A 15560-nucleotide genomic window follows, 5' to 3' on the forward strand; every position below is an offset into this window, starting at 1 on the left:
AAAAAGTTATCTATCAATGTACTGCTGTTCTTTGTTATCCGAGTAGGAAAATCAATGACGGAGCTCAAATTGAAAGAACTGAGTAATGCTACAAGGTCATTCTTCCTATTACACTCTTTCAGGGAATCAACATTGAAATCCCCACAAATCATAATTTGCTTCCCCCTGTCTGACAGATAGCACAACAAAGCATCCAAGTTTTCTAGAAATAGCTGGAAATTCCCTGAGGGGGACCTATACACTGTTACAATTATGAAAGTGCCATCATTTAGTTTAAGTTCAGTGGCACATGCTTCCATATGTTGCTCAACACAAAATTTTTTAGTTTCTAAATTTTTTACACAGTGGAAGCTTTCGACATATTGGCAACTCCTCTTCTCATCATATTATCCCTACTTACATGTGCAGCTAATTTGTACCCATTGAAAGTGCGTTCAATTAACAATATAAATATTGCAAACTTTAGGGAAAGCTCACAGCAGCTAGACTGGGATGAATTGTATAAGGAACCCGATGCAAACTTGAAATATAACTTATTTCACAATACATTTTTTAGGGTATTTGAAAATTGTTTTCCCAAGAAAATAGTTAAACATAATTCCAAGAAAACATATAAAAAACCCTTTTGCATATCAGTGACAATGTGATGCTCAGACAGGCATAGTACATCTATTACATTCTCAGTTTCTATATCTTCTAAACAAAGCAGAAGCTCATCAATTTTATTCTTCAATTCCCCAATATTTTGATGAAATATACTAACATTATTTTTCACTTTACTTTTGTGAGTATCTTGAAATTTTTTAACATCTTTAGTACTTGCCTGGCTGAGTTTCCCACTGGACACTGATCTTAAACTAAAAAAGAGTTTCCACCATGAGATATAGTTCCTCCCCCCTTTAAATTTCCTGCTATCAGCCCAGCCAGTTTATCCTTCCCTTTCTTGTTGAGGTGTAGGCCATGTCTAGTACAGTCCCACCTACAGAGTGAATCAACAGGAACCACACCAATGTGTGAACCTGCACCAGATCCAAGTAGCCGTTCCAACTCCAAATTAACTCTCCTGACAGAAGAGCTCAAATGGGGTCGGTCATGGCTCTCCAGAACCGACACAAACCCAACACTGGTATGACTCAATGTTGATGCAATCTTTGCCAGGTCACACTCTATGCTGTACCCCAGATCTCTGTCAATACTGTTGCCCGGCCCACCCACAATAACCATGGTATCTTCCTTAGTAAAGCCTCTACATAGTGAACCTAAATCCTCTGTAACCTGCCCCAGTCCAGCACTAGGTTTGAAAAAACTTGTGACCTGGTATTCTGACCATAATTCATCCTGCAGAAGTTGGCTCACGCACAGTTACAAGCTGTCTAACTTAGCAGCATACATAAATGTACCTAACAAAGAGTTTCCATTGTTTTTGTCTTCTACATTCAGTGGATAGTAATTCAGAATCTTATTCTTATGCTTATTTCTTTACATTTTTAAAATTATCTATTGTGCTGAGTGGCACACTAAAGGCATAAAGGCAGGTCTGGTTGCGATTATGTGAGTAAGGTTTTAATTTAATTTTGAATTTGTGTTTTATGAAGCAAGGTGAATTATCAAAACAAATTCAGACTTGCATTGTTATATGCTGTCATGCTTTACAGGACAGATTCGATTAGAATTATTTAATTCTGGCGTATTATAATCAATTGCAGAACAGATAAATATTATTATCTGATTTCCTGAAAGTTGTAGTTAAGAATTAGTTATCTTCCATTCACTTCAGAAGAAAATTCCGTCAAGTCTTATACCCACTTATCACACTTTGATTATAAAATAAGTTGAAATATGTTTCTGAAAATTATATGTTTTGTTGGACTTTTGTATACTGATAAATACTAAGAGAATGTTCTTTAAAATTATAAACTTTATTGTGAAAATCTTCTTATTGCTAAATATTACCGAATGTGGCACTGCGGAAGGAAGTGTAAGAATGTTTACCTTCAATGGCTTCCATAGCTCCAACAACATCAGTTTTTTCTATAGTAGGCCTCCAGTCAGGATACACTCTTTTATAGTTAGTAGTTTTTCCAAGAGTTGCTTTTTCTTCTGGTAAGGTATCAAGAGTACTTCCACGCCCTTCACTCTCTAAGGAAAAAACGGCATTACTTTTATTCTTCAAGATCAGGAATACATAATTTTCTTGTAATTTTATTGTGTAATGTAAAATACATGTCATAGCAGGTCTCCCAGAGAGAGAGAGAGAGAGAGAGAGAGAGAGAGAGAGAGAGAGAGAGAGAATAGCAAATAAACTGCTCAAAAAAGTTCTTGCCCAACTAGGTATCTGTGAACAAACATGGGCTTAGATTCAAAGGGAGCAAGGAACAAAAGAATAAGTCTCATATACTGGAGGTTCAAAAATTCCCATTACAAACTTGTGGGACTTGTAGAGGCGAGAAAGTACAGGGTGGCGCAGATGGATCGGGTGGTTTTAAAATACTTGTCAAACTGTCAATTGTAAAGGTATTGGATTGAAATAAAGTGCAAAACGTGTAGTTACAATGGAAGTTTATTAACAAAAAAATAGTAATGTTAGTTTTTAAAAATTACATCCATCAAATGCCCTCCTTCTCGAGCGACGCATTCTTGGAGTCGGTCCTTAACGTTCCGCATTGCCCGCTCAAGCACATCACCAGGAATTGATGTGATTTCGGTGTGAATTGCTGCCTTCAACTCCTGAATGGTCCAGGGTTTGTTCATGTAGACCCTTGCTTTTAAATAGCCCCATAAGAAAAAGTCACATACCGTGAGGTCCGGCGAGCGAGGGGGCCAATGGACATCTCCATTACGGGAAATCAAACGGCCAGGGAACAGAGCGCGTACAGCTTGCATTGATATCCTAGCGGTATGTGCAGTTGCCCCGTCTTGTTGGAACCACATATTGCCCATGTCGTAATTGTTCTCTTCAAGTTGTGGGAGAAGAAAATCTTCAATCATGTTCACATAACGCTGCGAATTAACAGTAACCGCCTGCTCCCTTTCATTTTCAAAAAAGTAAGGACCAATTATCCCTACCTTAGAAACCCCACACCAAACCGTCACTTTGTCACTATGGAGAGGCCGTTGGTGTAGATCTCTTGGGTTAGTGTCGGCCCAGTAACGGCAATTTTGCTTGTTTACGTATCTGTTAATGTGAAAGTGAGCCTCGTCAGACATTATGATAATCAGGTTTACATCTTCCAATAACTCCAACATCTGTTGGCTAAACTGAAGCCTTTGAAGATGGTCTGTTGGGAGAATCTTCTGTACCAACAGGATTTTATAGGGGTGGAATTTCAGTTCTTCGTTAAGAATCCTTTGAAGGCTCCGACGTGACATTCCAAGAGCTTGAGCACGACGTCTCGTTGATCGACGTGGGCTCGCAGTGACATCGCGTCTCACACGCTCCACATTCTCAGGCGTTGTTATTGTTGGCGGTCTAGGCGTCCATTTTGGAGCACATGAACCAGTAGTGCGGAAATTATGCACCCAACTCAATATCGTATCTCGCTTAGGAACACTACCGCGAGGTGGGATGTTGAAACGCCGGCGAAAGGCACGCGTCACAGCAACAATTGACTCGTTATTGCGTATGAACTCTTCCACTGCGAAAACACGATGCTCAACGGACCACGTAGCCATCGCGACTGACTGCCAGCCTGCAACTGAAACTTCCCGTCCCCCCCCACCACAGGACGAAGTCGCCGAACACCTGGCTCCCCCCCTCCAGACGTACAGTCCACTTCAAAACCACCCGATCCATCTGCGCCACCCTGTATATAATACTTTGAACAGGAACCTAGGAACCCATGTCTGGAAATGTACTGTTTCCATTCTATGACTGTTTCAGTTCAGATGTTTAATTCATCCACTTATGCTTGAGAAACTGAATTAGGTATGATGCAGTACAGTTATCAGATAACAGTTCAAAAGGAAACATAATGAAACATCCATTTATCACTTAAGCACATTTTTTTGTATTAACACTTAAACCTTATGTGTTTATATTTGTCTGAAACAAAAAAGAACCTAGCATACTGTACATACACAACAGTGCTGATGCATTACAACACCGGCTCAATGTTGCGACCACTAACATTGTTACAGACATTATACCTATGGAGCATGTTCTGGTACACACTTGCCATGCCACCTGATGTCTCTTCAGTTTCTAGTGCAGTGTACAGAACTTGTGCCAGCAGACCTCCCTTTGTCTCTACAGGAGTATCGTACATTTTACTTTGTATATGACCCCACAAGGAGTCCATACGATTTAAATGCAAAGGTCGTGCAGTTCGACCACTTAGGCCTATCCATCTTCCGACATATCAACTGTTGAGATTTCTCCGAACCGCATGTGAGAAGTGAGATGTTGCACCATCATGCTGAAACCACATTTCCTGAGGGTCATTAAGTGAAACAGCTTCCAAGAATTGGTGTAATACACTCTGTAGGAAGATCAAGTATGCAGGACCAGTCAGTTCGAGTGGAAGGAGGTAAAGCACAATCACATGACCATCCAGAATACCTGCCCACTCGTTAATACCAAACTGGTGCTCATATCTCTGAAGATGCATGGCATGAAGGCTTTTGTCTGCTGAGACATGGCTGTTTTGTGAATTTAGAACACTGTCCCTAGTGAACTTAACATTCATCTGCGAACAGAAACTGAGTGGAAACAGTGGTGTATTGATGCAGCAGTGCAGGAACAATGTGCAGTAGGCAATGCATTGTAGAAAATAAGCTGGACCCGTAGTGTGTACCCTTTGTAAGTGGTACAGATGTAATTGTTGCTCATACAAAACATCCCAGATGATACTTTGACTAACAACCACTGAACAAAGTATTGTTTAAATATTCATTGATGACTTATTTTCAACACTGTGCAGTACATTGTCTTCAAATTTAAGCAGGCGGCATTCCTCTGTTTCTCAGAGCTGATACATAGCTTGGACAAAAAGGTTGTGCGATGGTGTGCTACATTGCAGAAAAGATTTGTGATACAGTCAACGAGAAGCTCTTGTGTTATCTTGAGCTTTGCTGTACACAAGGAGCATGTGTGTGTATTCCTAAAACCTTGTTTATTGAATTGAAGGCATTGAATAGGTCTCACGACAAGGCAGGCATTAAATGACATCAGGTGGCCATGTGACATAGCACGCGTCATCCTGTCTGCCCTATTGCATACCAGGACAAGTAAATCTGTGACTTTTCTCTTTCCATCAGCAGACGTGGACGTGCTACACATCTGAACTGAAACCATCATAGAATGGGAAAAGTATGTTTCTGGGCGTGGGTTCCCATTCAGAATATTATGTACTCACTCCCCTCTACAAGTCCTAGAAGTTTTAATGGGAACTTCTAAACAAGAAACACATCATACTGTGAAATAAAAACAAAAAATAGCAAAAGTAAAGGTAGTCTGAAAGTACACATCTGTGAAATCAATACACTGCTGCTTCATCCTTTGTGGTGTAACATGCTTGTATCATGCTTGGGATGCTTTTCTCAAGTTGGAGGAAGTATTGCTGCTTAACTCTACTCCTCTCATTCACGGAAGGCCTCTTCCAATCATCTAGTATGCGAAGAGCGTTCCTGCAGCTACATAAAATGCAAATTTCAACTTGTCCCCAGCATGGTCAATTGGATTCATGTCAGCAGGTATCACAGTCTTTTCCATTTGATAGATTCAAGTCTCCTGGAGGAAGGTGTTCACAAGGTGGTCAAGGTATGCTAATTTTTTACCATCTTGAAATGTTGATTGCAGGCTGGGTATTAGGTTGGAGAATCTTGTTCAGGTACTACACAGCCCACAAATCACCCTTGATGATGATGAAATGCACCTGACATCTGTACAAGATAATGGCCCTAAACATGACTAACATACATCTACATCTACATCTATACTCCGCGAGCCACCTTACGGTGTGTGGCGGAGGGTACTTATTGTACCACTATCTGATCCCCCCTTCCCTGTTCCATTCACGAATTGTGCGTGGGAAGAACGACTGCTTGTAAGTCTCCGTATTTGCTCTAATTTCTCGGATCTTTTCGTTGTGATCATTACGCGAGATATATGTGGGCGGTAGTAATATGTTGCCCATCTCTTCCCGGAATGTGCTCTCTCGTAATTTCGATAATAAACCTCTCCGTATTGCGTAACGCCTTTCTTGAACTGTCCGCCACTGGAGCTTGTTCAGCATCTCCGTAACGCTCTCGCGCTGACTAAATGTCCCCATGACGAATCACGCTGCTTTTCACTGGATCATGTCTATCTCTTCTATTAATCCAACCTGGTAAGGGTCCCATACTGATGAGCAATACTCAAGAATCGGACGAACAAGCGTTTTGTAAGCTACTTCTTTCGTCGATGAGTCACATTTTATTAGAATTCTTCCTATGAATCTCAACCTGACGCCTGCTTTTCCCACTATTTGTTTTATGTGATCATTCCACTTCAGATCGCTCCGGATAGTAACTCCTAAGTATTTTACGGTCGTTACCGCTTCCAATGATTTACCACCTATGGCATAATCGTACTGGAATGGATTTCTGCCCCTATGTATGCGCATTATATTACATTTATCTACGTTTAGGGAAAGCTGCCAGCTGTCGCACCATTCATTAATCCTCTGCAGGTCTTCCTGGAGTACGTACGAGTCTTCTGATGTTGCTACTTTCTTGTAGACAACCGTGTCATCTGCAAATAGCTTCACGGAGCTACCGATGTTGTCAACTAAGTCATTTATGTATATTGTAAACAATAAAGGTCCTATCACGCTTCCTTGCGGTACTCCCGAAATTACCTCTACATCTGCAGATTTTGAACCATTAAGAATGACATGTTGTGTTCTTTCTTCTAGGAAATCCTGAATCCAATCACAAACCTGGTCCGATATTCCGTAAGCTCGTATTTTTTTCACTAAACGTAAGTGCGGAACCGTATCAAATGCCTTCCTGAAGTCCAGGAATACGGCATCAATCTGCTCGCCAGTGTCTACGGCACTGTGAATTTCTTGGACAAATAGGGCGAGCTGAGTTTCACATGATCTCTGTTTGTGGAATCCATGTTGGTTATGATGAAGGAGATTTGTATTATCTAAGAACGTCATAATACGAGAACATAAAACATGTTCCATTATTCTACAACAGATTGACGTAAGCGAAATAGGCCTATAATTATTCGCATCTGATTTATGACCCTTCTTGAAAATGGGAACGACCTGCGCTTTCTTCCAGTCGCTAGGTACTTTACATTCTTCCAGAGATCTACAATAAATTGCTGATAGAAAGGGGGCAAGTTCTTTAGCATAATCACTGTAGAATCTTACGGGTATCTCGTCTGGTCCAGATGCTTTTCCGCTACTAAGTGATAGCATTTGTTTTTCAATTCCAATACCGTTTATTTCAATATTTTCCATTTTGGCGTCCGTGCGACGGCTGAAGTCAGGGACCGTGTTACGATTTTCCGCAGTGAAACAGTTTCGGAACACTGAATTCAGTATTTCTGCCTTTCTTCGGTCGTCCTCTGTTTCGGTGCCATCGTGGTCAACGAGTGACTGAATAGGGGATTTAGATCCGCTTACCGATTTTACATATGACCAAAACTTTTTAGGGTTCTTGTTTAGATTGTTTGCCAATGTTTTATGTTCGAATTCGTTGAATGCTTCTCTCATTGCTCTCTTTACGCTCTTTTTCGCTTCGTTCAGCTTTTCCTTATCAGCTATGATTCGACTACTCTTAAACCTATGATGAAGCTTTCTTTGTTTCCGTAGTACCTTTCGTACATGATTGTTATACCACGGTGGATCTTTCCCCTCGCTTTGGACCTTAGTCGGTACGAACTTATCTAAGGCGTACTGGACGATGTTTCTGAATTTTTTCCATTTTTGTTCCACATCCTCTTCCTCAGAAATGAACGTTTGATGGTGGTCACTCAGATATTCTGCGATTTGTGCCCTATCACTCTTGTTAAGCAAATATATTTTCCTTCCTTTCTTGGCATTTCTTATTACACTTGTAGTCATTGATGCAACCACTGACTTATGATCACTGATACCCTCTTCTACATTCACGGAGTCGAAAAGTTCCGGTCTATTTGTTGCTATGAGGTCTAAAACGTTAGCTTCACGAGTTGGTTCTCTAACTATCTGCTCGAAGTAATTCTCCGACAAGGCATACTTTCCTACTGAACCCATAGAACTGAATGCTTGAGATATGTATTTGTACCTGACCACCTCCATATTCTTCTGCTATGATCAACAGATGTGAGAGAAATCCTGCATTTGTTGGTGAAGAGAACCTTACATCATTGATCTAGATTTCACTTCAAATGTTCCCTTGCATATCTTCTTTGTATATCATTGTGCTGGGAGATTTGTATTACTTTTTGTAATGAAGGTCTGTAGGCCAAATTAATCATTTGTAGATAGAGCATACTGAATGAGTTGACGCAGCCCTCCCTGTTACATTATAATTCTGCTACATTCTTCCTGGGGTGCCTATGAACCCCAATTTGTATGTGGTGGTCATCGGCTAGTATTGTCAACTGCCAGTGACTACTGTGAGACAGATCTTCAATGTTTTGTTGCTAGCAATAGTGGCCGAATGTTTGAAAGAGGTCACTGTAGTGTATATCAATTCAGCAGGTGACTTCTTGTGCTGCCAACCTCTCTTGCCATAAAGTGACAATGCACTTATGGTCTAAGTTTGAAATGACACTTTAAGCCATGTTGGTATACTGAACTGGGTACAGAACTAGTATTCTCCCACTCGTGACTGACACTGACAACACAAGTTTATATTTACCTCCATTACACACGTGCCTGTACATGGGAATTTCCTGTGGTGAAAAGTGTATTGAAAAAGAGGTTTTTAATGTTAAAAAAACACAAACTGTATATGTCATGAAGTGATGCAGATAATTTTCAAACAGTTTATGTTTTCTTGTGTGTGTGTGTGTGTGTGTGTGTGTGTGTGTGTGTGTGTGTGTGTGTGTTTGTCAGAGAGAGAGAGAGAGAGAGAGAGAGAGAGAAGCATTGTTGTGTTCAAACAAACCTTCAGTTTCATGACTGCTTTAACTTTTAATTGTTAAATTGTATACAATGATCTGTTGCATGTACAGAATTACTCAAGAGAAGACATAGACACAAACATCAGATAAGCAGTTTTAAAGAAAACATAATACAATCATGTAAATGTAGCAGGTGTTTACAAAACATAAGAATACAAGTAGATAGCCCAAAATTTTTTGGTTTTGCAGGGGGTGGACAGAAATATGGAAACATCATGAGAAATGCATGCTTGAATGTAAGCACAGATGCCTGCACCCATGCATTGTTCTCTATATGTTACAAGTGTCAGCTGTGGTCAGAACAGTGTTCTGTGTAGTTGTGAGTCCGTTATGTCAGAGCTCAGTGCATTTGAATCTGAGCTCATTGTTGGTGCTCGTATGGTGGGTGCTTCCGTAATGAAAACAGCAAAAGTATTTGATGCTTCAAGAGGCACACTATGAAACATACAGGGAAAGCAGAGAAATGTCATCTGCTAAGTCACAACTCAGATGACAGTGTGTATTTAATGATCATGATGGATGGTCATTCATGAGGATTGTGATGAAAAATAAGAGGACAACAGCTCCAAAAGTCACTGCAGAAGTGAATGTCACTATCGCAAACCATGTCAGCAACAAAACAACATGAAGGAAGACCCAGAAGTTGAGAACTGCAGGAGGAGCTGGAGTTTCAAAACTACTCATCACTGATGCAAATGTCCATGAAAGGTAAACATAGTGCCAAAGCCATAAAACCTGGGCAATTGGGCAAAGGAAGAATGTCATTTGGTCTTGTTTCACACTGGCAACTTTGGTATAGTTTACATCCCAAGAGTGAATGACTGTGGGGGTTCGGTGAAGATTTGGGCAACCATATCACAGTATTTCATGGGCCCCCATAGTTACTCTGCACTATCACTTACTGCCAAGGATTATGTGACTACTTTGGCTCAACAGATCCATCCTATGGCACAATGTTTATTTCCTGGTGGTGATGCTGTGTTCCAAGCTGACAGGGCCCTTGATCACACAGCTCACATTATCCAGGACTGGTTTTGTGAGCACAAGGATCAATTTTTGCATCTCCTCTGGTCACCACAATCACCATATCTCAATATTATTGAGCATTTGTGGTCAGCTTTGGAGAGAGGGGTACACAATCACCATCCACCTTTGTCATCGTTAGTTGAACTTGCCACCATTTTGTAGGAAGAATGATATAAGATTCCCTTGAAAACCATATAGAACCTGTACTTATGTATTCTGAGATGACTGGAAGCTGTTTTGAATGACAAGTTTCCTGCACTATATTAAGCATGGTAATATATTGTGTTTTTGGTGTTTCCATATTTTTGTCAACTGTTTTTGACGTGTGTGTGAAAGCTGATTTAGGTCACCGAAATGACAAAAACTGAACTACTATGCATACCTCCATTCATTATACCGGAAATGATTTTGTACAATAATTCTGCACTTACATAAAGTATTTGTTGTACAAAAATAGCTAACAGAAATAATGTATGATTTACACTCTCAGAACTAGTATAGATAAATATTTGAGCAACTAGGGTACTAAAAATTGCTTCCTATTGTGCATTTTATGAAGCTTTTTGCTAAAAAAATGGCTCTAAGCAGTATGGGACTAAGCAGTATGGGAGGTCATCAGTCCCCTAGACTTAGAACTACTTAAACATAACTAACCTAAGGACATCACACACATCAATGCCCCGAGGCAGGATTCGAACCTGCGACCATAGCAGCAGCATGGTTCTGGACTGAAGCACCTAGAACCACTCAGCCACAGTGGTCGTCTTTTGCTATCAACAGGCCACATTTTGAAAATAGTAACATTTACAAACAGGAATTATGACAGTCTTTGCTACATCTTAAACTTGCAGTGGCAACAAAAGAAGGAAGTTATAGATACGTCAAAATACAGGACCACCTCCACATTGAATTAATGGATGTGAACAGATTCGTTAAGAATGAAAAGGAAGAAATTTTGTTTGAGAACTCTGAATGTAACGAAACTGCAAGTGAGTTAATGGCCAGTGTGTAGCCATGTATTTCTTGAGGGAATGCATTATTTTTGCAAATCCATTTAAGTGTTCTAGTTATATCATTGTTTGTACTTCTTGTGCATGTTGTACGCCAAATTTAATGCACTGAACTCGCATTTAGGAGGAATGGCATTCTACCCTGCCCTCCCATCCTGACTGAAGTCTTTCATGGTTTTCCCAAGTTGCTAGGGTGAATGTTGGTATGGTTGCAGTAATGCCATGGCCAACTTTCTGACCTATCCTTGGTCTACTGCTATCCTACTTTGTACATGTCTTATCCACGTAATATTTTTTCTGTTATATGTCTGATATGCCCTATACTGTTGTGCTGAATGATCTAAGGAAGAATAAATAAATACAAAAAAATTATCTCCATCACAGAAAGAAGTCATGAATGTAACCCATGGAAAATGGAGATAATGAATCAAAAATGTTATAAATAACAGGGTCACTTTAATGTTCAGCTCTTCTGTTAAAGAAATTAATTACAGTCAAATTGCAATGATCTGTTATTACTTGTACACCTGAAATGAGTAAGTAGTATAGTTAGTGCATAGTACCTGAATCTGCTTCGAGTGATCGTCTGTTACTCTGAATCCTACGTGATCTTCTGCGCAGATCTTCACTCTGCTTCACATCTTTTTCTGTATCTTGCAGCCAGGCTTCAACATTCTGACGCCAGGATCTTTAACAATGAATAAAAGCATGAGTATTTTGTAACTGTGCAGAAAATATTTTTAATGGCAGAAACATCAGTATTCTATCTTCCTGGATGTTATCTGATGTTTCTGTTTCTAGTAGCACTGAAAGAAATACCAGCTTTGAGAAGACCAAAGCTTCATAGCAATAATAGGACAAATGAAGAAAGGTAAAAACAACTACCTACCTCTGAAGATGAGAGATTTGTGTCCTATAACTTTTTTGAAGTAATTCTACTTTGTTATAATATGTATAAATATTACAAAGAAAATAATTAGAATTATGTATGTGGTATAAATGTAGGAATCATGCACTATCGGTGAAGACAATTATGAATTTTAACAAAATGTTTTGAGTGAAATTTGTCATGAACAGTCTATTTCAATTTGAAAATGACAGTGACATTCACAAATACAGATAGTAGGATAAATTATTTTTACTATCTGTCACTAAGTACCTAAGGAAGTGAAATATATAACAGACAGCAGAAAAATAATTAAAGACACTTTGAAGTTATTTGTACTAATTAACTCCTGCAGTATCACTGACAGTTTCTTGAATAGAAGTAAATAACTAGCCACTCATCTATAAATGGCCAGTGTAGACCTTTATGAATACTGGTAGGCTATGTGTCCAATTGAGAATATGGCCATCTCTGCGAGTGTGCTCAAAAGAAAAATGCAAGTTAATGAGCTGGCCTTTCTTGTTCCATTTCTCATTTATGCGCATAAATACTACCCAGGGAACCAACCATATGATTATTGCTACTCATTCTGTTGTTTGTATTTCATCCAGAATTTTCAGTCTCATCATAACAACAAACTCAGATAAAGTTAATGGATCCATGAAATTATTTATATACACTCAAGATGTTGAAATTATAAATGGTGTGTTTATATTATTACTGACATTATTTCATAAAAAGATGACATAGCTATTACTGTGCTCAGATAAACTTATATGCTCCAACTAATTAGACAGTTGTAATCTCATTTCCAGAATAGATGTATGATGCCTTCAAATTATGCTGACAATTGGTCACTTATTTATCAGTTATATGACTAACTGGGTGTGAATATGCACGAGGAGAAAAAAAAGTGTTTTTGTTTAGCTCCCATCATGACCCTGCTATATTCAAGTGTGTGCTAGCACACATGTGAACCACATCCCAAATCCATCCATCCCTCACTCCACTCACACACCTACACAGTTACATTGCCCCAGTGGACATCATTGTGCCTTGTGTCAGCACTGCACCTCTACGGGGGTGAGGGGTTGTGCTGGGTGGAGTGGACAAAGGACAAAGCAGATGATCAGTGGAAGAGAAGTTCGAGTAGGGTCTGTAGGGAGAGGCAGGTGCCAGGTGCACAGGATAGGAACGTGACACTGGGGAGCTTGTTTTTTCTGCAGTCAAAGGAAGTTGTGCATAGCACCTGAAGAAACAGAGAGGTGGATTGAGAGGGTGAGATTTACTGCTTCAGTCTCTTATTCATCTCAGTTGGTGTCACATTCCTATACCTCAACATCTCTCATGCCCATGACCTTGCCACTATTGAATGCTACCTCTCCCAAGTTCCTTCTGTCTCCAAACTCACCACCTCACTCCATACACACCTACTTAACTACATCGTCACACATAATTACTTCTTCTTCGAGGGGAAGAACCACATGGCATTATCCTATGCCAATCTGTCTATGGCCCATTTAGAGGAAACCTTCCTAGCCACCTAAAATCCCAAATCCCTTGACTGATTTAGGTTCATTGGTGGCATCTTCAGGATATGGACACAGGATCAAGATACACTCTCTGCATTCCTCCACAGCCTCAACATTTTTTCTCCCATTTGCTTCATCTGGTCCTCCTCAACCCTTCCTGGATTTTAATCTCCACAGCTCTGATGACTCCAGTCCAAACCAATGACCATCTCAAGTCCATTAACCATTAACAATTCCATCATTTTGATAACTGCCATCCCTTTCACATCAAAAAGTCACTCCCATATGGTGTGGCCATCCATGGATGGTGCATCTACAATGACAACATTAGCTCCCTGCCACTTTCCAAACCTATTCCACACGAGATTTCCCATTTGATATGCACACATGCCTCTAATCCCTCAATCAGTTACAGGAATCAGCTTCATGACCCAATCTCATTCCACACTGGAACAACTGAATCATATCTTTTGCCAAGGCTTTAACTATTTATCATTGTGACCAGAAAAGAAGAGCATCTTACCCACAATCCTTTCCACCCATCCCAAACTGGCATTCTACTGCCCATCCAATCTAGACAACATCCTAGTCCATTCTTACATCACACTTACTCCCAGTCATTTGCTCTTGTGGAAGACACAGATGGTGTACATCCCAATACACTGTAACTTCATTGCATGAACACATATTTGCAATTATGCCATGATTTTCAGCTTACACTAATAATTCTGTAATGCAACTGGGAATAATAATTGACATACAGAATAACAATTGTTAATGGAATTTCATAAGATGAGGAAACAATATGGCTATCATGTAAACAAACACAACTTTTATAGTATTCAGTACACACTGGAGCACCTTATTTGTATAAAGTGAGGAAGGTTAGGGATTGTGGTCAATATATTGTAGTAATTAGAATGGTGACTTGTTTGTGATGAAATCTTACATATTTGTATAATAACTGTTAAAGGGAATTATTATATGAAATTTATCAAAGAAACCCTTTTTGCTTTACAAAACAATTTACTTACAATCTCTTATTTATTCTTGCCGAATATGCTGTCACATTTAAATTAAGTTAAACAATGTTGTTCTCATTGTAAATTATGAAAAATTGTGTTTGTAACTATATAAAAGTAATTACACATTGGAATGAATGTATATAAGGGTCATTGTTAGGCCAAAGTAGTTAATGCAAGTCATTTGGAGTTCAAGGGAGTACCAGTCAGTGCTGTTGTGAGTTGTAAGTCAGCAATTATTGGAAGAGAAAGCTGTTAATAGAAGTAGACCTTATGTAACATGAATGTCAACATTTATTGCAAAAGTGTAAAACCTGTTCCACATCATTTGTACAATTAACAAATATAAAACCAAGGAGTTTCAATGCAAAACAGACTGAAGAAGTGACACAAATCAAAATCATCGGCTACATTGACCTATTCAAGCTAAGTGTTTATGAACTCCTGCTTCAAAACACTTAAGACATTGCAAAAGTCTCATTTAATTACTTGAGAGAAATGCAATTTGGGACCAAAAATTTGTTGTGGCACTCTTTGTAAATACATTGCTGGAAAAAAGTTAGTACACCTGGAAAAACGACATTGATTTTGATCCGAAGATAGCATATGCCACCCGAGACATAGTAAGTGTACTGATAACGGTTGCAATATCATCTGCCAACAGATAGCTTAATGGAATAGCTACCAGAGCGTCATCTGTGTCTGTTGTTTAACAGGGATTACTCACAGCCAGAAGGCTCAGTGTGGTACAAATGTATAAAGGAAGTAGGTAACCATGCTACAGGGATGCACTCGTGCTTCCTACAGCCAGCTGAGCGAGTTTATAAGGGGTCAAATTATGGCCTGCCAAGTGGCAAGACGGTCCTTCCAGAGAATTGCCACACAAGTTGGACACGTGTCAGTTGTGCAATGATGCTGGTATCAGTGGTCACATGGACATTATTACATTCGTAGATGAGATTCTGGACGTCCACACGGCAC

At 39.6% G+C, this 15560-nt stretch overlaps 1 protein-coding gene across 1 annotated transcript in view; it reads right to left on the reverse strand.

The window, feature by feature from the left end:
• The window catches only part of LOC126248019 (uncharacterized), a 910522-nt gene that overhangs the window by 15184 nt on the left and 879778 nt on the right, over positions 1 to 15560 (reverse strand). The window contains exons 21-22 of the mRNA XM_049948603.1: positions 11703 to 11827; positions 1993 to 2139 (exon numbers count right to left, since the gene is read on the reverse strand). Coding sequence (XP_049804560.1) covers positions 1993 to 2139; positions 11703 to 11827 — 272 coding nt within the window. The remainder of the gene's footprint in view (positions 1 to 1992; positions 2140 to 11702; positions 11828 to 15560) is intronic.

Source organism: Schistocerca nitens, chromosome 3, assembly GCF_023898315.1.
Source record: "Schistocerca nitens isolate TAMUIC-IGC-003100 chromosome 3, iqSchNite1.1, whole genome shotgun sequence".
NCBI classification, from domain to species: domain Eukaryota; kingdom Metazoa; phylum Arthropoda; class Insecta; order Orthoptera; family Acrididae; genus Schistocerca; species Schistocerca nitens.